General features: G+C 34.3%; 1 protein-coding gene across 2 annotated transcripts; it reads right to left on the reverse strand.

Annotated features, from left to right (window-relative positions):
• Window positions 1–24,825, reverse strand: LOC145558251 (callose synthase 7-like). 2 transcript variants are annotated; one of them, XM_081619424.1, is made up of 42 exons: window positions 24,262–24,825; window positions 23,410–23,510; window positions 22,969–23,078; window positions 22,610–22,697; window positions 22,399–22,509; window positions 22,161–22,316; window positions 20,384–20,473; window positions 20,209–20,300; window positions 19,956–20,079; window positions 18,783–18,917; window positions 18,622–18,698; window positions 18,430–18,550; window positions 16,258–16,389; window positions 16,024–16,141; window positions 14,744–15,075; window positions 14,577–14,629; window positions 14,346–14,406; window positions 13,503–13,584; window positions 13,361–13,410; window positions 13,180–13,266; window positions 12,496–12,600; window positions 12,287–12,384; window positions 12,101–12,182; window positions 11,833–11,996; window positions 11,590–11,713; window positions 11,213–11,322; window positions 10,746–10,866; window positions 10,528–10,679; window positions 9,180–9,289; window positions 8,412–8,531; window positions 8,261–8,329; window positions 7,976–8,162; window positions 7,783–7,894; window positions 7,011–7,133; window positions 5,350–5,468; window positions 5,177–5,260; window positions 2,946–3,058; window positions 2,643–2,872; window positions 1,363–2,160; window positions 1,227–1,277; window positions 733–918; window positions 1–382 (listed from the first exon to the last, which is right to left on the reverse strand). In XM_081619424.1, exons 1-42 carry the CDS (start codon window positions 24,464–24,466, stop codon window positions 116–118), a joined length of 5,850 nt encoding a protein of 1,949 aa, XP_081475550.1. In that variant the 5' UTR covers window positions 24,467–24,825; the 3' UTR covers window positions 1–115. The 2 variants fall into 2 exon arrangements, with proteins under 2 accessions (XP_081475550.1, XP_081475551.1); XM_081619425.1 differs by lacking the exons at window positions 19,956–20,079; window positions 20,209–20,300; window positions 20,384–20,473; ... (4 more) ...; window positions 23,410–23,510; window positions 24,262–24,825 and adding an exon at window positions 19,070–19,221.
• Between the last annotated feature and the right edge of the window lie 410 nt (window positions 24,826–25,235).

A 25,235-nucleotide genomic window follows, 5' to 3' on the forward strand; every position in this document is an offset into this window, starting at 1 on the left:
GCAAAACCTTACTGATGACGTTGAACATAAACTAGTAATAATGGCTGCATTACAGAAAGTGGGAGAAATTACAGTAGTATAAATAAAAATTGTTTACTACAAGAATCATTACAATTTACAAGTCAACCACCCTTAAGCCTTGCATATCTGAGGTGGAATGATCTTTCCGCCCTGCAATAATCATTGAAATCTGCAGACCTCTACTAAAAGCTTGGTTGAACAGCAACCTTGTTTGGAACTCGGAAACAAATGGAAACCACGACAATACAGCGATGGGCATAAAGATTATCAGTCCCATCACATATTCATAGGCTCTGCCGAGCTCCTTAATTGATTCCCAGAACTTTAAAGCTTTCAACAAACCCCTGCAAGTTTGCCCAATCTTGAAGAGGGCAAGAACAAGTAGGCACAATTGTTAGGCTTATGGTAGGAAACTCATAGTCAAAAGACAAGCTTGGACTGAGAAAGCAAATGGGCATGAATTAAAAAAAGGATTGATATCTTGAATTCATGCATTAATACTTGCATAGACAATCTGGATGGCATGAGGACATAGTAGTTGGTACAATCAGCTAGAGGTTATTTAGATTGTCACACTTAGAAATTCAATTCAGCACTGTCTTGGGATTGCATTGTGCTTGGTAGTGTGTATGTGTGGTACATATGCAATAGTATCATAGATTCATAAGAACAAGAAAACGAAACAGACAAGAAAAGGATAGTATAACTTACTAGAAGCATAGCCCACCCGGTGGGCAAGAAAGCAAGGATAGAAGCAAAGAGATCTTTTATGGTGAGGTTGCAGACCACAAACAGTACAGTCATAACCGATACAAAGCCAAGGAACAGGAGTCCTTTGAGAATTCTAAACATTAGCTGAAAATCAGTACCAAATCTCCTCCTTCCCATCGAGACCATCTGATGCCAAGAGCAATAGCCATTGAAAAATTACTATAGGCGGTATAATATTTAGATTCATAAGCAGAATAAAAAGAAATACATGTAAAAAGAAAATATTTGCTTGTAGAAGAAATCATGTACTTTACTGAATGTTATTTGCTTCAGAACCCATGGTCAAGGAAATTATTAAAGAAAAAAACTCATAATACCACCTTTTAATTATCAATCATTGCGTTTAAGCTTTAAGTTGCAAAATTTTAAATAATTGAAACTATGTCCTAGGCATAACACAAGAGGGAAAGTAGGTGATAACTTGCTTATGTTACCTTCAAGACAAGAAGAACAGTAGCCATGACGACCCAAGAAAGTGCATAGACCTATCAGAATAAAATCACAGATAAAAGTCAAGATGTAACCTGCAGCAATGTATAACGAAAATAAATACATGGGGTAGAATAGTACCAAGACACTCCTGCTTCCATGAGCAATATCAAGATGGTACACGATTCCGTATTGGTAAAGGAAGAAGCGGAGAGAGAGGACTATTTCCAAGAACCGTCCCCTCACAGTTGTATGCTTCAGGTGTTCTTGTTCTCCATCCCACCATGATTCCCAGCTTTTATCTGGCTGTATACCTATTCCACCACGATTTCCCATCCACCTTTTCCAGTCTGTCCAGTCATCAACTGTCTTTTGCCAGTCAAATCCAGATGGATTAAAGAGGAACGGAGCAAACAGCCAAGAGACGACAAGAAACCACATGGACCACGTAACAAAAAGGTAGAGATTTGAGCTGCGGTATGAGTCCCCATAGGCTTCATAAACAATTAAAAGAATAAAAAGTTCCAGAGCTTTCACAAAGTGACTTCGTGAATACCGCCTATAATTGTCTGCAAATTTTGCATGGAAAACAACAAAACCACGCCCTGTCGCTCGATACTTGGAACCTCCATGTAAGATAGTTCTTCCATAGTAATGTGCTTTTGTCCCTAACTGGAAGGTAAAGAACACAGAAGCCAGCTGAAGTTGCATGATTACAAAATCACCTATTGCCGTTCGAAAGCCTCTTTCCAAGCCAATTTCCATAATCATTGGAAGTACTAAAAGTACACCAATTTGAAACATACTTTGTGGTGCTAGAGCCTCTTCAAGGGCCTTGGTTTGATTTATTGTTGCACTATCTATGATCGATTTCTCTAGCCCACTCAATACCATGTACAGACGTCCATACAAAAATATGTATACAGTCAAAACAGTGACCTGAGATGTGGAACAAGATGAGATATATTATAGAGATATCCGAAGCAATAAATTTTAAATGCAAATCAAACAAGTCCCTCCTAAACTCCATCAGCCTAGATCAATTTCTCCAATAATTTTCACTAATTAAACAAAATGGGAAGATAATACAGAAACTGCTAGAAAAGTACAAGCATGTCAAATTGTCAAGTCTAGCTAAATGCCCATTATCAGGGTAAAATACAGTTTGAGCAAAGAATGACAAGCAAATGATTTTTAGGATGTGTATTATTTCATTTTAACTTCACTGGCGTTAGACTAACCTACTTTCTCTCAAAATGACTTCCCTGATATTAATATTTCTTAGTGCATTTGAAGAACAATACCCATAGTATGTTGACTGGTTCCATCTCACTATTCAACATATGAATTTCAGATAAGAAAATCACAATTTTACAAATTGGTTACCATTAATCACTTCAATAATTGTCAGGGATCCATACCATGCTACTAAAATAGAAGCCCACTGTGGTGTAGTAGAATGAAAGCATCCTGTAAAAGTCAAATCGGCGGCCAAGTCGATAAACATCACGGCTAAGTGTTTGCTCACCATTGCCATTGGCAACTTTAGCCTCAAAAAGGGATATTTGATTCATTCCAACATCACGGCCTTTTCCCACCTGAATATACTCATGGTGTGTAATGAAACCTCCACGTAAGGTTGAATTATAACCTAAGAAGATTAAAGGAAATTAGCAAAGGCTACAGATATAAAATCTCTGTTTTTGAGATGTAAAAAGACATACCTGAGAATATATCTTCGCTCAGGTTAATGATTTTTGAAGCTTTGCTAATTCCTCCCCTGGTTATATGAAATAGTCTGTCAAATATATCAGGATGGCCATAATGGAAACGTACCCTGTTCAGAAATGACAGAAAATCAAACATAAGAAAGTTATATAACCATAAAGATGTTTTCTATGTTTTATTGCAGATGATTGATGAGAAATGAGCCAGCAAGTAAATTGGTAAGTACAAAAGGTTTGGTCTTGGTTGGAGACATAAGCAATGATATGGTAACTATTTAATAAACCACAACAGAGAAATTTGTCAGTGACAGAATCTCATAACTGAATAAGCATCCACCTATGGTATACTTTTTCAGAATTTGAGCTGCTAAGCTGCAGATTGAACACACTTATTTGGCTATTGAACAACTGGCTTACTTACCACTTCAATATGTAGCAGTTGTGTTACAGTGTTTTCTATCATTTGTTAACACGACCAAAGATCCTGAATGTCGCTTTTTTTTTTTAAAAAAAAAAAATGTACATCCATACATTATCAAATCAGGTCTCTTACCAGTAACTGCCTTTGCAAGAACATTCAATGCGATGACCTCAGATTAAACTTCAGGAAAAATAATCATAAAAATAAGAAATTGGCTCCTGATTTAAGGCTTTTTTGAATGATCGGTTATGGCTTGGTTACTTTGACCTTTTTTTCTCTTCAGGATCACAGTTCCAAATTTCAGTCAGCCTGACAGACTTGTGACACAATCAGACATAAGTCTAAGCTGGCAGGTTGTTGCCACAGTCAGGCATGTCTAAACCATCACATTAGGCCTACTTGTAGCCATTACACAAAGAAGATACATCCCAAAAATCTCTCCAAGACATTATCAAATGGTATTGAGGTTTCAACTGATGGATATGAGAAAATGTATGGTCATAAAACTCATAGTCTATGGAGGCAATATTCCCATCCAAATGCTTGTAGGCTCTACTAAAAAAATCCCACTCTGGTTTGTGCCATACAGTGATACAAAACATTTCAAAGTGTATGCTTTTCAGCAATTAACTAAGGATATATTGAATCATAATCAAAATATGAATCAAAATAATAACCAATGCCCAAGTGCTTCACATGTGGCTGCTGCAAACGCAGGGGAGGGTTAAATGTATTCAGCCTTACCCTTGAAATACCGAGACACTGTTCCAGTTAAGACCCTGCAATTGAAAAGTGTTGAATGCCTGCAGCTTCACCAAAAGTGACAAGCATACTAATCTATTAAGCCATTTTTTATTAGGTCCATTTTATAGCTCAGGGAACTAAATCATGGGAGGTCATGATTGCCTAAAAGGTCAAATGTTGAAATATGTACTCCATCCTCAAATAATTGTCCTATAAATTGCTTTGGTCATTGCATAAATAACTGTCATCTTGCCTTGCATGGAAAATTTACCGGTTTACCCCACCCATCTCGGTGATGTGGGCTCCTCCACTGAATATTTCTCTCTCATGCTATCTCCCTTCATATCTCATGTCATACCAACTCTATGTCCCTCAATTTTTTTTTAAAAAAAAGTTCCAAAATTTAAATTCCTTACAATTACTCTTAAGTGACAAAGTCTAAGAAGACATTCAATTGACGGAGAGCCTACTTTTTTGCATTGTCATGTAAGAGGTCACAGTTGATACTTTAGTGATTTTAATTTCAGAGTACCAGCCTGTATCAACTTGCATAGACAGCATCGATTGTTGTCTTGGTGGCAACTGATATTAAAGGCCTTTACAGCTCATCAAATATAAGTTAAGCAAAGCTTAATTTCATTGCTTCCATTGGCACTGGACATCTCATTTAAACAGATTTTAAAGAGGGAATGATCACCTCATTCAGCCCATATATAAAATGATTCATTGGCTCTTAATCTTAAGCGGGAACCAGGGTTATAAACACAGTTATGGTCAAGATCGTGGCACTAGTTACACTTAGTGGAAGTGTGCTTATCTAAACTTATTAAATCTAAATAAGTGAAAATAAGTTGAGGAGAACAAAGCCTTAGGAAAAATCAAAAAGCCAATACGCATCAGCCAAAGGATTGCATATCAGACAATAATGAACCTATATATATATATATATATATATATATATATATATATATATATATATATATATATATATATATATATATATATATATATATAAAACATAGTTCAAACTTGGCACAAGGAGTTCAACCAAAAGCAGTGCTACCTCAGAGGGTTGGCCAGGACTCGCTGACCAATGGTAACAAAGCTAGTCTCCTGATTGGACATGAACCACGCTAGAGATGAAACACTGAAATATGAACACAAACAGAATCACAAACATGTTATAATCTAATGTTCTTGCATAAAATGGTTGTAGAGAAAGGATGAAAGGCCTACCTTCCAGTGAAAATATGCTCCCTCAAACCCAATATTGTAGGTTTTCGACGCTTACGACGTGACTTTTGAAACTCTTCCAAAACATTTCTCATTTTAAAAGCTTCTTCAAAATAATTATCCTGTGACACAAATATAGAAAGAGAGGTATGAAAACCCAAAAAATAGTCTTGGCATGTCTTGTATTTAAACATATTAAAATATAAAATAAATCCAACAACATTGTCAGTGTCCTATATATAGAATATAGTTATTTATTTATTTTTTATAAAAAATCAGCATACTTAAACACAGTAAATTGAAAAGGCACAGCTAAATCCCATCCATAAAAATATATATATATAAAAAACACATAAATAAAAAAATTGATGGATTTACTATCCCTTCCAAAATTACTTGTCATGTAAGGCTAATTCCGTAATATAATGGCCCCAAGTTAGGGCTGCTTAGTATCAAATCGTAGGAATGAGTGATAAAATTGTAAGCTTCTCCTCCCTCCGTCCCATAATTTCGTGCCTGTATTCCATTTTGGGTGTCCCAAAATTTTGTGCCTGTTTCTAAAAATAACCCATAATCATTAGTTACTTTTTATCTTTCCCATACAAAATACACATATACCCAAAAAATCATTACTTGCTTTTTTTTTTTTTTTTTTTTTCATACAATAATCTCTACTTTTAATCTTTCCCATACAATATTTTCTACTTTTTATCTTTCCAATAGAATATTCTACTACTTCCACCATTCTCCTTAATTACCGTGTTTTTTAAGAAATAGGCACGAAATAATGGGACGGAGGGAGTACATATTTGCTCAAAATATTATAAGGAATTCGTACTTGATTTCTAAAGTACTAAAAAATTATCCTCTAACCCAATCTCATAGATTTGAAAGTTGTGATGAACAAAATTATAAAACAAACACAATCATTAATAGAAATAATTGGTGAATAACATGTAAGAATGATTTTATCATTTCAAGTAGTCATTGTAGGGACTGTATCACTGGATCATAAATTTGTATTAACAATTCAAATATTTATCTTGATAGGAATAAAATGTCCTACTTAAAATTGAGACCAGCCACATATTTTTGGATCATATAATAATAAGATTCTAAGATTCAAATCACAATTCTAACAACCATGATTAAGGTAACAATTACTTCTGGCAGAAGTTACAGTAGTAATTTTGTACTCCACATAGGATACATAGACAGTTTCCTGAAAAGCATTTTTTTATCCTTTCAAGTTTCAAGTGTGTAAGTAGTTAAAACTCTCTTTTAATTACATAAGGTCAAGGAGGAAAACTAAAAGAGCAAAAAAATAAGCTTAGAATTCTATCTAATCATAATAAGCAATTCTCCTGTGTTCAATACAATGCAATGCTTATACTTTACACCATCCTCTGTACTCTAGTAGCTATCAGTACCCACTCACATCAACCTATCCCTTCAATTCCTGCTTCCAATTCATCCAATCAAATACCAAAAAATAACATATAAAATTGAACATATATTCAAAGTCTTCCTTTGTCATTAGATTATATAGTAACTTTGGGGTCTTTAGACTCTATAAACCCAAGCCCCCTACCCAGCCATCCTCTCTCAGCCCCTTGTCAGAGGTCAGAAAGGGGACATCAACTGATAAATGGATGATGACTGACCTGGTTCATGTCTATTGTTTGTAGGGCCTCTCCACGTGTGAAAATAATGGCATGATTTTGGTTCTCAGGCTTTCCTTCACCGATTTCTGTAGGCGGACCAGGAAGCTTGATCCGATATATTTCCTAAAACACATGTAACTTAGTCAAATTACGATTATGTCACAAACTAGGAAATGAATCACACAATACTGAAGCATCAGAAATAGAGGACACTTGAAAACTAAAATTTCTATCAGGGATCAAACCAGATAGTGCAGTCCACTTGCCAGATATATAGAGCCCTCAGGGAACTGAGTTACTCTGTAAGAATACCTAATTTCTTTCCCAAGCATACAAAAACTCCAAGAGCTCAAATAAAAACATAGAACTATAAGGCATTGTGCAATACAAATAATGCTAAAATAAAGATTCAGCAAACATGGTTATGACAGGATCATCATACTATTTAATTACCTTGTACTAGCGATTTAAGATACAAATACAATGAGGAAATATTATCTTATCCCTGGCCACATACTAGAAGGGTTTTCATCTTTTTTTAAAAGACAAAAGTACGAATAATCAAGCAAGTAGGATGTAAAATATTGTATAATTCTTAAAATAAAAATGAAATTTATGGCTTTGCAAAAAGAACTTGTGAAATATTGTGCAGGTTTATCTTTTGCTTCCGGTGACATAAATCTGTTTCTGCCATAATAAATGCAGAAACAGGGCTAAGATAACCTAAAAAGATTGATTAGTACACAAAGAAACATCTTTGAAAGCTCCATACCTCATCCAACTTGAAACCGCCTTTGACCAGAACAGAGTAATAGACCTTCCCGTTGTTTTCAGCAACTTTCTCCTCTCTCTCATCTATGTAAGCAACACGCAAAGATGGGTACCTACAAACTCACTACATTACTAAAACATGTGGGGAGTTCATACCCTATTTAAACTACAATTCACTTGTAAAAGAAACTTACGTAATCATGAGATTTAGTATGTTATTTGCACAGCTTCGTTCCCGAGCATCACTAGATTTTTTCTGATTACCATAGACTTGACAAGAGACAACATAAGTGAACTTCAAATCAGTGAGAGATTGAGAATATTCAAAAATCTTCTTATGTGTATCACTTTTCTCAATGGTTCGGTAGCCAGTAAAGATAGCTGTCAGGTAAAAAAAAAAAGATTTGAGTCATAATTTATACATTATACTCGTTGCTAATAATTCCAAAAATTAATTGAAAAATTAAAGAGTAATATACCCGTATCTTCAGCATATTCCAAGAAGCACTGAAGCTCCAAAGCCAGACGATAATACATCATTCCTCTAACTAGAGCACACAAACAGATAAGCTTGAGAGACAGCTACAACCCATACAAAGAGAAAAATAAAAATCAGCATGTTATGCACACCTGTTCTAGCTAGTGTTTGCCCTCTATAAGATACCCAATGACGAACCAACTCCCTGGTGTCTTTGCTAGCATATCCGAGTTTTGGATCATTTACTCTTTCCCTGAAGTTATTCCATTCATCTGGAGTGATCCCAAGTTCCCAACATAGAAATACAATCATAAGCCAGAACTTAGTGAAGGAACAGAAGACAGAATATGAACATATAAGAATAAAACAACAGAAACAATAACCATAAAATAAGACAAGAACTTGCATGCAGCAACTGCGAGGCTGACATGCAGAAAATAGGGATAAGGGCAAATAGGGGAGAACCCTGTATTCTGTTAGAAGAAAGAGGTGGCAGTGGTGTGAGGAAATAATTATGTGTGTTGAGATCACTATAGTGAGGGGAAAAAAAGAAAAAAAAAAAAAAAAAAAAAAAAAGAAGAAGAAGAAGAATAAGAGAGAAGATGGAGAAGGATTTCATTCAGGAAGTTGGTATTTGGTTGCTTGGGAGAGAGTTGAACCTCTCGAATGCTCAGTTGTAACCCCTTTTACTGCAATTCTCTTAAACCAAAGAAAACAATTCTTTTCCTTAATTGCTTGTTAATTCTGCAGATTAATTATCTTATTTATTAACTTTGATCTGAGTTCACCACAAAATCTCCCAACATTGGCACAGTTAGAAGGATCAAAACAAATATATGTAGGCTCAGCTCCACCAACCAAGGCAAGGTTAGAGAGGCCAATAGAAAACGAAACACAGAGGAGACAATATTATGACTAACCTGGATATATCTTCTGCAGATAGAATAAGGTTGAAATTCCATCCTCATTTTCTTCGTGAAGTTCATCCCATGAATAGAGAACATCTTCTTTGTAATAAGGGGTCAAAACACTATAATATGTGAAAAGAAATAGTAATGATTAATTGATTTGTAGAAAAATGGATAAGGATTGTTACTTTTAAAACAAAGGAAACAATCGAAATCAGTTTAGGATCATCGCCTGATTATCACAGGCTGTATAAATTAAGCTATATGGAAGAGGTCCAACAGACCAACAAGTCCATCCACAGGACCCCACTCCAACCAGCAAAAAAAATAAATAAAAAAATTTAAAAAAAAATTAAAAAGATGAAAAGAAAAACTCTGACCCAAAAACAAGCCTTATGGTGAAGTATTAGCAAATTAGGCCCTGATACAAAGAAGAATCTAAGGAAGAAAAGATTCAGTTTCTTCTTGAGGTCAACATCACACTTATATTGGATTTGTAACTTTCAAGCTGTGATGTATCACCATACGAAGGTCAACAGTCAAGAAGCGGCAACCGATGAGAAGGGGACAGCAGAAGCAAAGAAAAGGGTGACTTGAGTCAACAAGCACCAAGAACTAAGTGCAAAACTCATTAAAGAGAAGTTAGGGAAAAAGCAACAAGCAGTAGCAAGGTCTTAGGTTGGTTTAGCTATTTTGGTTAAGTAGTCACATGAAGGTTAATTGTTCCTTAGAAGTTCGAGTATAAATGTAGTAGTAAGCTTAGTAGTTGAATTATCCAGAATTAAGTGAGTTCAGTGAGTTCTTCATGAGATTTATAGCCTAAAGCTAAAGATATCCTTCTTAGTTTGTATTCCAAAATCATTAGCAATTAATTACTCAAGCTTTTAGCCTTAAATTACTGTTTTTTGTGTTAATCTTGGAGTCGGAAATCTGGTCTATTACACAAGCCCATGCATTGAACGGGCTTAAAAGTAAAATATAAAATTTATATATGTAATGTTATTGTTCTACTTTGTATAATCTTATTCCCAGTGTACATCCACACTTTTATTATTTCTACATAGTCACTCTTACTTGCAAATATATAATTATAACATTTGGAATTTGACACTACTTACACACTCTCCTTTAAAAAGTCTTTTATAAATTTTACTAGCATATAATAAAATATATATATATATATATATATATATATATAATGTGCATTGACAAGCGTGAAACTCCAAACATTGCAAGTAAAAATGAAAGAAGTGTATAGTATTCTCTCCCTCATGCCTTAAAATTTTAAGAAGAAAAACAACAGTGAAAATCAAACAACTAAAGTACAGAAAGAACTACAAGCTTATTTTGAAGGTCTCACCTAAAGGAAACCATATTGCGAACATATGGAGCTGATGGCATGGTCATGAATAATGAATTAGTAAAAAATGTCATTCGTCGGCGTGCTTCCAGATTTGTAGGAACATTTATTGCAGACTCCTTCTCACTCAAGAGAACATGTAGCCGAACAACCTGGGGGGATGGAAGAAAGGGTTATATCTGAATATATCTGGTACTAAAAAAGTAAGATGTGAATACCTTTTCCCTCCACGATTTATTACGTAAGAGTGAGATGTTTATCCTTTCAAACCTCTGCTCTCTTTTGCCATCATCATTGATTTGATGGTCTTGTTGAGTGCCTTGAGTCTTCTTAAAGATACTAGAACATCAAGAACAACATAAGTAATCCGGTTAACCAATTGATCCAAAGTTTTTCTGACTGCTAGATCTAATAACGTAGTTCTTTATTTATTTAGTTGCAAAGTTTTGAATTTTGCACAATCTTTGGTAATTTACACTTAAGATATACAGTCATGTGAGATCTCGTTAGTTTCATCTCAATGTATATTCAAAATAGTAACTTTTTTTAAACCTTACTTGTTGACGATTACAGTCATTAATGGTTGAAATTATGCATTGGCAAGTGTAAATGACATCATGTGTAATGATCTCCACAATATCCTGGAGAACATTTATTATATGAGACTGGACTTCATAGAGCTTACCCAAGGTCATTGTAAATGACATCATGTGTAATGATCTCCACAATATCCTGGAGAACGTTTATTATATGAGACTGGTATAGGTCTTCATCCGTATAATCACTGTCACTCAGCTGTAAAATATGCAATCTTGTGAGAAAGAGCATAAAGAATACATCACCAACATCAAAAATCACCATCAACTCAATGCACAAAACTCAAGGACTCAGATGTTCACAACCAAACTCCTGCAACTGCAAGTCTGCAATTGCAGAGAGCAGTTTTTTGTCGGGCCATTCCACACAGGGCACTCATCATGAAAATATTGACAGAAATGCTAAAATAAATACTGCAAAGGGGAGGGAGAGTCAGGCGAAGATGAACTTAATGAAAAATCTCACCAGTAATTTCAGAAACCTCTCCAACTTGGCATGAAGAAAAGGCAGTCCAGCCATACGAAAATCAGCTAAAAATTTGTGCTCCTGTATGCTAGTTTCTACTTTTTCACATATTTGTCTAATTGCTCTGAAACAAATGAAAAGAATTAGTAAACAAGTTCACTTCTTGTAACATTTTAAAACTCTATAGGAAGCTGCTCTCTGTTAAAACACAGGCCAATGGTAGAATAGAAACAACTAGCTTACAGTTTATCCTCCCGGTCATCCAAAAGCTCAAAGAGAATTTCTCTAAGGGTTTCATAGCATTCAATCACAGCTGAATACATGTAGTCGTCATCCTTGATCTTGTTGAATAACTCAGAATCGTCCTTTTTCTTAAAATCTTTCGCCATATCTAGTGCTATAGGAATCTGTTAAACATTTGAATCACAGAGAAGATAGCAATACAACCATCAAAGTCGAAACAAATACATATATGATAATAAGGTCACAAATAGTTAGTGAAAGGGCACACCTTGCTAGCAAGAAGGAAAGGAGGCCATTGAACAACTGAAACCTGACTTGATGTGTATGGTACAAGAAGCAAATCTCTCTCCCTATGTAGAAAAGAAAGTTAAGTAGAAGAATAAATAAAATGAAAAGAAATTAGGCTGATTCGACATATTAAGCTAATTATCTGGTCTCAAGCAAGATGACCAACCTGTGGCTGATCAAATCTTCTAGCCGCAAATAATGTATAAATTCATTCCACACTTGAGAGAATTTTGCAACATTTTTCCGAGCCTCCCTATCTTCTTCCTACACATTATATGTATTTTAGCTTAAATATATTAATGATGAAAGATATTAAACATGGATTATATTATACATGAGTAAACAACTCAGATATCATTGATAAAATGAAACTACCTCTGGGCTATGATGAGTTTCCCTTTTCATTCTTGGTACAAGGCGTTTCCTGAAAGCTATAGGCACGGATTCAAATCTGGAGCGCAACATCCCAAGAGTGCGTATCTATATAGGAGAACAAAGTGTCAAATTAGCAAATATTTCATCTTTTTGGTTTTCACTTCAAATTTTTTATAGAATAAGTAGAACTATAGAACAACCCAAATCACAACTCAACAACTGACATGTGCTGGTCTTATCAGAGGATGGAGATACTTCCTTTTGTTTTTTAGATTTTAAATGCCCCAATTTGACTAGACACTTATGCTAATGTGGAACTTTGACCGATTATATCTTATATTGTCAACGAGTATAAATTATAGAAAGTAAATTTTTTTAAAATTAAACAATGAGACGATTCTAACAAGCGACCATATGACTACTTTTTTTTCTTATGCAACATTGGTCAAAGTTGAGTATGTATATAGTGCGAAAAGTCAAACCAGGGAACTTAAAAAAATGGAGGGAGTACTTCAACTGAGGGCTCATGGGTTCAAATCTAGGCACCAGTTTAGTAAGCGAAGGCTTCACTACAGCAATTTCTGCTTTAATTTATCTCTTTCATAAGATAAATTCACCAATATAGAGCATGGACAAAACATCTATTTAATGTTGCATTACAATATTGACAATAAAAGCACAAACCTCGCCCAAGTGACTGAAAGCTCCAAGGATGCCACCAACAATAGTAGAAAATATAGCATACCATATTTGTGCATCCATAAGATAGACCTAAACATGAAAATAAGGGTATAATATTAAGTTACCACAGAAACTACCAAAATGTAACAAAGTATAACATTTCATCTACTTCTGAACCACTTACAAGAACAACTGGAGCCCATATAGCAATGATAATACCAAAATTGTGTGTCGCTGCATGTACAACAAATATAATTGAAATCAGTTTATAGTGAACCATCTAAACAAGAAATCATGGTATTCACAAAAATCGAGAAAAAGCTTACCATTAGGAAAGAACTCATGCCATTCGTAGTTACCAACTCTCATACCCCATATTAGCTTTGTTGGCCCAACTAATGGCAAGATCTATGCACCAATTATGAAGTATTAGAACTCAATTGAACTTTACTTGAAAATTTGAGCATAATAAAAGTATAATTTTTTCCGATCCTTCAACAAATTCCAGGGTATCTAAACTTCCTACAACATTATCATAGCAAGAAAGTAATTTTTATAATTTTTTGGAAGGGATGATTGAGGGAGGCTCAAGGATAGAGGAGACACGATTTCTTTGTACTCATTATTTATTAGCAACATGACTGAAGTAGATTCCAAGATTTTATATTATGTAATTTAGAAGTTTTAATTAAGATCTCAGACCTATTATATAAAAACACAAACCCAAAGTCATATGTGTATCTCCTACTAAATTCTCCCACTATTTTTGAATTTTTTTTAATATATAATGAGTAGTGAGGATCATTAATTTCCTTCTCCTATTTCATCCCCTTAGCTAAAGTTAATTTTTCTCCTCCCCTTACCCATCCCTCTCTCGTTATCACTGTCTTTGTCCCTTTCTTCTACTGAGACAGCTTATGTGTTGCATGGATCACAAGACTAGTTAATAAATATTTATAGTAAAGAGATATTGAATAATCAATGATAAAGAAACTTATTCAAGGGAATGCAGTTTAGTACAGGGACAAAGTTCCACATCAGAATAGCAGAGAATATTTAGAAAATCGAGAAATAATACTATACAGCTCAATGAATCCTCATGCATTAAACAACCAAGAATGCTTTATTGGCAAAAATGCAATAGCACATTCATACTGAGCCAAACTTACCTCCACATAGTAACTAAATGCCAGCTTGCACATTAACAGCAAGATCCAGAACAGCATATACCTGAAAATTGTTGATATTTTCCATGGTGTACCACAAGCAAGAGCATAATAATTAACAACACAACATAGATTGTACAAATAACTAGAGAAATCATGGAGCATGATATGATCAACAACAAAATTTGAAGTCATTTAATCTCTCCTAAATACATCAATACAAAGTGTCCTTACTTTAGAAGGGAAAATGTGTCTTCATGCATGCCTCTTCCGATATACAATTTTGGCTGTACCAACAAAAAAAATGAAGTTCAACAATGTTGCAAAATAGCAGTGGCTTGCAAGAGGTTAGCAGAAAAAATATAAACAATGCAAGAATGAAAGATGCAGAATATGCTTACCTGAGCCCACCACATAATGAGAATAATGATACGTGAATTCGATCTTTCCACAAATTTTCGTACTGGTGGAAAGAAAAATAACAAAGCAGCCAAAATGTTAGGAGCCATGTATAAGGCAATGGCAACTTTGAAAAATAAAGGACTCCTAAGATCTCCTGCCCAGCTTGTGAGGAAGTGTACGAGCCCTGCTGGATTCTGCACATAGCTGGTATAGCCTATAGGCAACACTATAGCCCACATAGCTGCAACAACAAATTTCAAGAGATATCGCAGTATTTGAGAAAACTTCAAGCTCCCCCAAGCCTTCCAACTGAGAACTATATCCAGCGTTGCTGCACATAAGAAGTGAAAAGAACATTAATTATTACTCCCTCCGTCCCTGAAGAATGACCCATTTGGGTTGATTTCGCGGGTATTAATAAAATTAAATAAAAAGAAGTAAAAGTACATTGGAAAGATAAATTTACATGGGGTTTATAAAAAAGTAGAGAGAGATAGTAATAAAAGTACATGGAAAAACAAAATTTTATATGGGGAAGCTAATTTTGCACAAATATTGTTGCAAATTGGTGGGTATTTTAATGCTAATGGGTCATTCTTTTTGGGACTAAAATTAGGCCAAATGGGTCGTTCTTTCGAGGACGGAGGGAGTGACATTAAACATACAATAATCCTAGAAGAAAACCCTCCAGCATGTGAAAAGGAAAGACTTTCTGCACAATAATTTTCCATCATTTATCGAGAATTCATCAAGAAAAATGCCAATTAAACAAAGAACGCAGATAATAACCATCACTATGATCCTATCATTGACTTAGAAATGACTCTGCGAATGAGCATTATCAGCCTTCGAGCACTCCCCTGCTCATGGATACAGGGAAAGTGCTTAGGGTTAAGTGGAGAAAGCTTAACAAAAAAAAAATACAGAAAATCAGGGAAGAAAATTTAAGGAAATCATAGATATGTTAGAATTATAAGGAGCTTCTGTGACCATATATAGGGAAGGAAAGCTTGTATACGGGATTACTGAGATAAATCGAGGGAGAATGCATCCACATACACACTACCATGATAATCCAAACCTCACAATAGAAGTCATTTTCCAGTTTGGACTTAAATCCCATACCCACAGCTACTTACATCTCCAGCAAGAAACACATGACCAGCCAATCAGAACCCAGGTAGAATTTAAAGAGTAGAGATGTTGAAGCATAATCACATTAATCAATCATCAATTTAGATAATATAGACTCAATTAACAAATTGCTCATTTAAAGTACCTCCCATGAAATTGAGGAAAGCAGCAGTAATGAATATGCTTAAAACAGTGTCGAATACATCTGGATCAAATATTGAGGTAATTGAACCAGAAGAACTCCATGCAACAATAACCATTGTCTGCAAACAAATTAGAATAATAGAAAACTATACTATCAGAATCTTCAATTTTCATGATTACTAGATACTAAAAATGTTCAATATTAAAAATTACAAAGTCTGTACTCAGAAGCTACCTGAAAAGCAAGTAAGAAGAATATCCACATGCGGTCAAAGCTTCTATAAAGGTGCCAAAAAGTACGCATTTCGACAAAATTTGTCTTAGGCTTCCTCTTACCAATAGCATCCTGATGGTCATGCTCATGCCTCTGCAAAAGAAGACATGTATTTCATTACAAATTTGCATCTTGTACATGATAAAATACATGATTAAATGCATGAGCAGAAGACCCTGTACATGATAGTTTGTGTCTCGACATGAAAATTTGGAATTTCTGCCTATAAGTAACATTAATATATAACCCCCCCCCCCCCCTCCCTATATATATATATATATATATATATATATATATATATATATATATATATATATATATATATATATATATATATATATATATATATATATATATATATATAATACCAAACATAGGCATAGAAAAATCTCAATTACAAGTTAGATCAGGAAAAGTTATATTACATGAAACCAATTATTGTGTCATGAACCCATAACCATGATGTGTATCCTATATGTCCTCACAAGTATTGAGCTTCCTCAAAATAAAAGTCAATACAAAATTACAAATGCCTTCATCCAAACTGGAAGCTTTCAGTGGAGAAATCTGAAATCTTTTTAGACACCAAACAAAAAAAAACTCCAAGAATCCCTTCTTCCTTGGGCAAGTAAGGCCTATTCTCTTGGACTTAATTATAAAAAAAAAAAACTATTTAAAGAAAATATAGACATCCATAGAGTGGGGGATGCAAGTGGAAAAGTGGTCGATTTTGAGTGGGAAAACGGATATTGCAATGCAAAATTGGGTTTTAAGTTTGGAAAAAATTGGTTTGAGAAAGAAAGACTCCAAGCAGGTTGATTAAAAAAAGGGTAGTGCTATATAAGCATTAAATACTTCCTATATATTATTTTTTTAAAAATACACTTCCTATATATTGAAAATTTAGAAATTCATGACAAAAACATGTGTAGATCAGTGTGAACAATGTTTATTTTTGCAAAATATTTACTTTTTTATGTACATTGATATACACATGTTTTTAGAAATGTATTTAATGCTTATATCAAGGGTTGCATATAGCAATACCCTTAAAAAAAAAGACGAATTAATAAGGGAAGTAGGAAGACCAGTAAAGGATGGATTTACGGAATCATAGATAATGTTAACATAACAGCCACTAAAAATCAATTTACTTACAGACATTTGTAAGTAGTATCAACAGTTGAGATGCAAACATTTAGAAGAAGAAATGTCAGATATTCCATAAGATAATGCTGATTATACTGGCAATAAAATTAAAGATGATTCAAATTTGTAAGCAAAACGACAATAAAATTGTAACAATAACAATTCTATTATCATCGATTTATCATTATGTAAGACTAATAAAATAAGCAAAAAGTTGTTCCAACAAAAATTCAGCTTAGATCAAAAAAATAATCTGAACAATAATTTCATTTGAGCATAAAACAATTTTAACCAATAAAAAACCAGTGTGTTCAACATAAAGCTTTTGGTCACCACAAAACAATTTTAATCTTCATATATCAACCTAATGTTCCAATCAAATGTTAGTTAAAAAGGACAATGCGTCAATGCCTAAAATAAGATTCCTCTTAGAGAAGTTGTCCAATGATTGCTTCCAATACTTATATAAGCTAATTCCAGTACTCCACAATCATGTTCTCATTTTCACAGCCACACTCTAGGGAACTAAAACGAAACAAGAAAATTTCCAATTGAAACAGGATAGCAGATGCTCTGAAGTGAACTAAAAAATCAACATGACAACAAAAAACAGAAAAATTCCATCAAGACCGGATGTACATAATTGTTGCTTCAAAATCTACAAGTTAGAATCTTGGAATAGTAGTTGTTTACTATGACTTCAGTGCCATGCTTTATCTGACTTCATTTTTATCACTTAATATCATTTTAGCAACACTATTCAGAAAATAAGACATGACAGAAAAGAGATTCGGAAATTTGTTTACTATGTTACAATCTGCTTGTCACTCTTGTTGCACACCATGTTCTCTTGCTTACAATAAATGTAATAACAACCATCTCGGCCATTGACAAATACTTGGAAGAACACAGTCCAGGATGATAACATTGCAATTCATTATCACAATCACAGAGTTGAAACAATATTAGTAAGCATTATTTTACCAGCTGTTTCTCCATTCTGTTAGGCTGTGTCTCCGTCCTTGGAGGATGTGTCTCTTTCTCTTTCGGAAAAAAGTCAGCAGTGCGATCCATTGGCCACCCTAACTTGAAACATTTTTTAGACCTATAAAAGAACTCCGTTTATAAGAAATATCAAATACGGCACAGAAACCGCTATATGCCCTTTAATCTTACCAAAAATATTCATTCAGATCATCATAATTTCTCCAAGCTGAGTGGCTTGCTGTGCCTCCTTTGTTTCTTCTTGCTTCCTTTTTGAACAATTGGCTGTCATTCGTTTGGGCGAATTTTGCATATGGACAGTACAGATTACATTCATGTGAGAAAAAACATACCTTACGAACAACATCATATATTGGAGTTATAATTTCCTTTAGAAAAAAATTTTCTCTATGCTCCATAGTTTGATAAGGCTCTCCCGTGATTGGATATGCGTTGCTATACAAAACTCCATGAATTTCACTAGCCATCTACATGCATTAGAAATACATAACATACATAATTTAGAGAAGGTGAGGTAACCAAAAAATGTTGATCGTGAATTGCGTCAAAGATTGATAAGATTTTCAATGGAAAATGTGATTATCACAAATCACTCAATTTTTTTTCAAGGTTTACATACCATATAATCTCACAACACACAAGCATGGAACATTTTCCTCCAGACCAAGCATCAGCAGTATAGCATTTTTGTTGATCATATATATGGGCTTCCAGTGACAGAACACAGTTCTAAAGAGAATTTTCTTTATAGATTAAAAAGTCATGTCAGGGTTATATATGCAATAAACAGCCTCAACAGCAAATATTTTAACAGTTCTATTAGGTGTTATTCCCATACTCAATTCTATTTGTTGGCCCCTAGTACTTTTGACAATTCTATTTGGTGGACAACAATTTTTTGGAATGTAAATATTACCCTTCTATTTTATTATTGAGAATTTTCACTCTATGCCCCTTCGTCATATATTGGAGTTATAATTTCTGTTAATGTTCATGGCAAATGTGTGGTGTGTGTAATTGAGAAGACCTCCCATACTTTTTCATGACCTTCCTTATATAGAAAAACAACCATAGAGACAAAATGAGAATAGGGATATTTTTGGGGATCATGGTTTATGGATGATTATAATAGCTGTTAAGGAAGCTTTTTAAGAAAGATTTATATAGATTGTGTTCTCAGGTTATTATAATTTTATCTTTGCTGAACTAGAGATAAACCATAGTGTTCAATTGACCTGAAAACATTATTATTGCTTAGTACTTTCATGCAAACAAATAGAAAATCACTTATTAAGCACCAAGAGATACTCCCTTCCATACCAGTTGAACACTTGAATTTTATGAAAATAACATGAACTCATGAAAAATAGAGGATGAATAAGCTTTAGGGGGAGGGGGTGGGTTCTGGGAAATTCACTATTGGAGTTTTGTTATTATATAGAGAATTTCAACCGAAGAAAGAAATTTAAACCAAACACTTTCAGGTGTGATCACCAGTTACTTACATTATGGAAGATGTAGCATAGGCACTCGGGCATGAAGCGGACATTTGAAGCTTCACCCCAGATAAGGAGATAAAGTGCAATATACAAAAGTTCCAATTGCTGATGATCAGCATCAAGAGGAAACCTTGAAAATTCCACGTAAATTCAAGTCAACAAGTGACCTATATGCCTTATTCTTGAGAATGGGTAGTACATTCTGGCTGTACATTAGATAAACAATATTTCTTCCATTCTACAGGACAAGAGAACTTACTTGAGATTCGATTTGCAATGAAGATAATCACACCATCTTTCATAATTTTTAAAAATCTTATCCTTTAGCTGGTGGACAGTTTGAGGATCAAGCTGCATCCCTCAATCATTAAGTACTAATTAATCATATGCATCAAAACCTTAAAAATAGTTAAAAATAATAAATGTTAACCTACCACTTCATAGTCCCCGGGCCTCCTGACCCTTACATCCATGTTTGCAAGTATCAATATTAGGTGCTCCCTCTGATTTGCAACATTTCCTTTCTTTTACCACAGAGAAAGGAAAAAAAAAAGAGGAAAGATTGAAAGAAAGAAAAAATGAAACATCAGATATTGACAACTATCAGATTGTGTAATCTCAATAAATAAAAGCATTTGAATGAAATATATAGGTTATTCAACACAAATAAACAGAAAAAAGAAAAAAAAAATGATGTATGCATGGTTGCATATAGACAGAACCACAAAACACATATTCTGATGATCAAAGTCATCAAACCACCTTGCTATCTAAATTTAAAAGAATTTTCTATATGAATGGTACACCACTGGCACATGATTAAATCTGATTTTCCATTACTCCCTCCGTTTTTTTTTAAATACCACATGTGACATGGCACATATGACGATGCAGAACTTTGATCAATATTATCTTTAATTATCAATAAGTAAAAATAATAACAATTGAATATTAATAATCTATTCATTGAGACGATTCCAACAAGTACCCACAAGTGTATTATTTTCTTATGTATAAATCACAAACATTGGTCAAAGTGGATAGTGCAAAAAGTTCTAAAGGGTCACTTCTAAAAAAAATGGAGGGAGTATCATCTCGGCTATTTAAGGCAAAAAGACACCCTTCCTAGCAAAATTGACTGAGCAGAAATTACCAGAGCCAAAAGATTTTTTTTTTCTTTTTTTTTTTTTTTTTTTTGGAAACCAAGATACTGCTATATATAGAAGTTCCTTATTAGGCCGAAGAAGCAAGCCATCTGTGTTACCTCAACAACAGTATCTTCTAGTACAAACATGGTATAATGTAAAGAAGCCAAACTAGTTCTTAACTGAACCAGTGTACAAAACTACATACACAAACCAATTCGCACATTCCAAATTGTGTTTCACTAGGAGGATGAAGGATATACTCAATACTATCCTTTCTAAAATAGACAGATGATTAGCCACACGGTATGACTGATGCAATTAGTTCATTTATATCATCAAGACCAATCCCTGATTTATCGCATTTGTCACCAAATCTAATTCTTTCGAATTGGAAGGTATGACACAAAGAGTTACATTTCCATGGTGATACTATATAATTCTTCATAACAGGACCAATGGGATAATACAAATGACAGGATATTAGACTAGATCGTTATGGGGCAGTCACTAAACTGGGGCTGTTATGGGCTATGACAATGGGGGATTTCAAGGATCACAGGACTGTGAGATTCAAAGAAATTGGTATAATCCCTGCTTTGATTTTAAAGGACAGTGTTCCTTCTTTTGCTTGAATACCTTTTTCTGAGCTTTTATACTTTTTTCTTGTCAAACAAAAAAATGGAAACAAATATTGGAAATTCAATCAACCAATCTGCCTTTCTTAATTTCAGGAAAAAAACAGGATACCAATTTGATACCTCAGTATAAATTGAGACCTCCACTGAGTAAACGAAACTAAATTGACTGAGGGTATATCAAAAAAATATTATGTTGATTAGTGATTTCGAGGAATGTAATTGATCAGATACAAGCTAATCTCTTGCAAAGACTCGTCAGAAAAAGCCTTGCTTCGCAAGGTTGGAGGAAAAAACATTTTAGAGCTAAAATTGAATAGGTTAAACTACTCAAAAAGGTCTAAAGCTGTATACCAACTAAATTAATACGCCTACCCTCCCTCGAGCCCATAGCAGAGATGGAAAAGACCCTCATCGACAATGTTTACCTGAAACCCAAAGATGGATGCTAGCCAGTCGAGTATATCATTGATAGACTTGTCCTTGTACTCCGGCATAATTATGTTATCCCCTTGTGTACTAGACGCTAATCGAGGCATGGGAAGATTGTCTGTATTGCGTATAGACAGAATTGCAGCTTTTATCTGGATGTTTCAGACAAACATGTCGTCATTAATTTACACAGTTACGGACAATGCAAAAGCATAGATGGAGAATGTAAGTAACCTCGGGAAGTTCCATAATTGCTGGCTTAACTCCAATATCAAAGAGAGGAAGAATATTATAATGCTCATATTGCTCTCTGTTCCTTTCCACTTCCTTGGCATAACTTTCTGTCTGCAATAAACTTGAATGTCAAGATTTAACCTGATACTAATGATATGAAAGGTTATATCAATACTAAAATAAAACATTAAACAAAATGCATGAATCAAACCTTTTCATCAACTTTTGCATAGGGTACCACTGTCCTTAAAACATCGTACAGAACAGTCGCTATCTGATAAACCTTGGCCATTTCTTCCCTTCATAAAGCAACAAAAAAAGTTATAGTTCAGAACCTAATGAGCAACAAAATTCATTTTGGGTACTACTGGGGCATAATAACACCCTATAACAGTTTGTACGCTTCTCTATTTCACCTTAGATAGGGTCAACTAACAATTATAAGTACTTCCTCTGTCCCACATTAGTTTGAATACTAAAACACTGTATAAAGGTTTAGGAGGATTGTTACCCACTATAACAATCATGGATATGAGAGGGCCAGAGGGGAGGGAAAGAGGGTTGTCTTACAGTGTCTTTGTATGTGCACCCTGCCTAATGTTCTTCTCACAAAAGTCCTGGTAGAACTCCTGAATTTCTCTTGGATCACTTTTAGTCCTTGGGTGAGTTTCCACCTCTTCCTGTGAAAAGAGGACACAGTAAACTCTTAACAAAAACGTTCCACATTACTGAACATATTAAGGGTGATAATTTGTCTATATATCATTAGGAGAATCACATACGAATCAGTGACAGTATATCTTCCCATAACCCCATTAAACCACTTAAATGACCGACAGGCTTTAGCTTAATGAATACAGCACCAGTGCGATGTATGAAACAGCAACGACAAGCAAGTAAACTCTCCTTTTCTTTGTTATTTCTTTTCATGCTCACTTTCAACATCAATATTAAAAAATTAAGAATACATAGATACGTTTTCAAGTACAGATAGTAAAGAGAGAATCCTACCTTTTCAAGTCTATGCAATAGATACGTTTTGAATTGACGAACACCTCGCCCGCTTGATGTTGGGTCCATCTTATGAGCCTTCTCAAATGCATGAAAACGACCTAGTTGATCAGTAGCATCAATTGAGAAAAAGGAACACCACAATGAGAAGAATTATTGATACCGATACACTTTTCCAATTAATAGAACAACAATAGAACTTCTGAATCTAAAACTGATGATAAAAGCAACCATTGTTGCATAAAAAAAGACCAAGACAAGCAGAAGTGAAACTGTTGATGCAGCAATATTCTGTAAAATAAGCAACTGGACAAACGGGTTATGCCTGATTAGCTTCAACTGTAGGAACAGATTCCCATTTTATGTTCAATATAGTAAACTATCTGTTCCTTATGATTCAGTATTACTCCATATACCACAACTCCAAAAGACGAAATAATACCAATGGCATTAAACAAAATATCACCTGATTTTGGTGCTCAAACTCACTAAATTTGGTCATAAATTTGTCAGATATTGTATTGAGCTATCATAATTCATAATCAATCCTATAATGTGATATACTAATTACTCATATATACTTAAAACTTACCAAAAGTAGCATTTTCGCGAAAATCATTATCACATAGTGTCAACATTCTACTATAAAATAAAATCAAATAGGAGGAAAATGTAAAGCTTAATGTATAAAATAAAATTCACAAATCTCAATCAATAACCAAAAACAAATAACCTTATACCCTTAAATTCAATTGAAACACAAAGTTTAAATTAAATTAAATATGAATAAAAAAAAATCAATAAATTCCAAAATTGATCAAAAAAATAAGAGAGAAAAAGAGATGAGATTACATAAATAAGCAACCCTAGGGTTTTCAACTTCGACTTCATTAGCAACCCTAAGAATAGGAGCAATAACAGCAAGAGAAGAAGGAACAAGTTCACTATCAATCGGAATCTCATCTTTAGTCGGATCAATCATAGTAAGAGCTCGAGTCATCCGCCTCGACGGCGGCCGTGAACCTAAATCGGCTCTGCTCCCACTGGAACTCGCCATATCGCAGCACCACCGGCACCGCTACCGTATGTAGTATCCACAATTTCAGTCTCTTGGTCTTTCGGTTCAAGATTGCGAATAAAGAGGTAAACAACATTGTATGAATGATTTAGAGGATGATGAAGATACTTTGTGTAGGAAGTGGGGCAATGAATCCAAAGTAGTGCTTTTTCTTTATCGCTTTTCTCTTTCAGCAAGTAAAGAATTGCTGGTTTTTGTCATTGTTAAGAGCTCCCATCAACTTTAATGGAAAAAAGGGGGATGTTTTCTGGGTTTCTTTTTGAATTATTTGTTATTTATAATGGTTTGGAACTTGATAAAGTTGGGCCGGGAAAGAAGAAAATATGGGTCTTGATGTTTACAACTAACGACTATCCCACTATTCTACTCCTATTTTAGTATTCTTAGCTTGGTAAGCTATTGCGATGTAGACCATATTGTAGTACTCTTCCGTCCCTTGATGTTTGCCGCACCCCTACACCTAAGCGCTTTTTATGAGCTGCTATGATCTACTCTATTTAGTTGCTAACATAAATGAATATACATAAATGAATCGACTAAGAATATCTCACCTTGCAACTCATCATGGTTGTTGGTTGCCGCCCACCATTTACACTACAGAAACCAATGGAACAATACTACTCCATTTGATAATCATAAAATAAAGGTTATAAAAAGCTTTAAAACACCACCTCTAAAAATATATCAACAGGTTTGGGATTTGCAACAATTATAGGTTCAAAAACATTTTTAATCTTAATGACATACC

This window comes from Chenopodium album, chromosome 9, assembly GCF_948465745.1.
Source record: "Chenopodium album chromosome 9, dcCheAlbu1.1, whole genome shotgun sequence".
In the NCBI taxonomy this organism is placed as follows: domain Eukaryota; kingdom Viridiplantae; phylum Streptophyta; class Magnoliopsida; order Caryophyllales; family Amaranthaceae; genus Chenopodium; species Chenopodium album.

Coding starts and splice junctions, on each gene's coding strand:
- LOC145558251 (XM_081619424.1), bottom strand. CDS start 24,466: ATGGCGAGTTCCAGTGGGAGCAGAGCCGATTTAGGTTCACGGCCGCCG. Junction 20,080..20,208: donor CATTGCAAATCGAATCTCAA/GTAAGTTCTCTT, acceptor GGAATTTTCAAG/GTTTCCTCTTGATGCTGATC. Junction 14,630..14,743: donor TCATTATGTGGTGGGCTCAG/GTAAGCATATTC, acceptor TTGTTGGTACAG/CCAAAATTGTATATCGGAAG.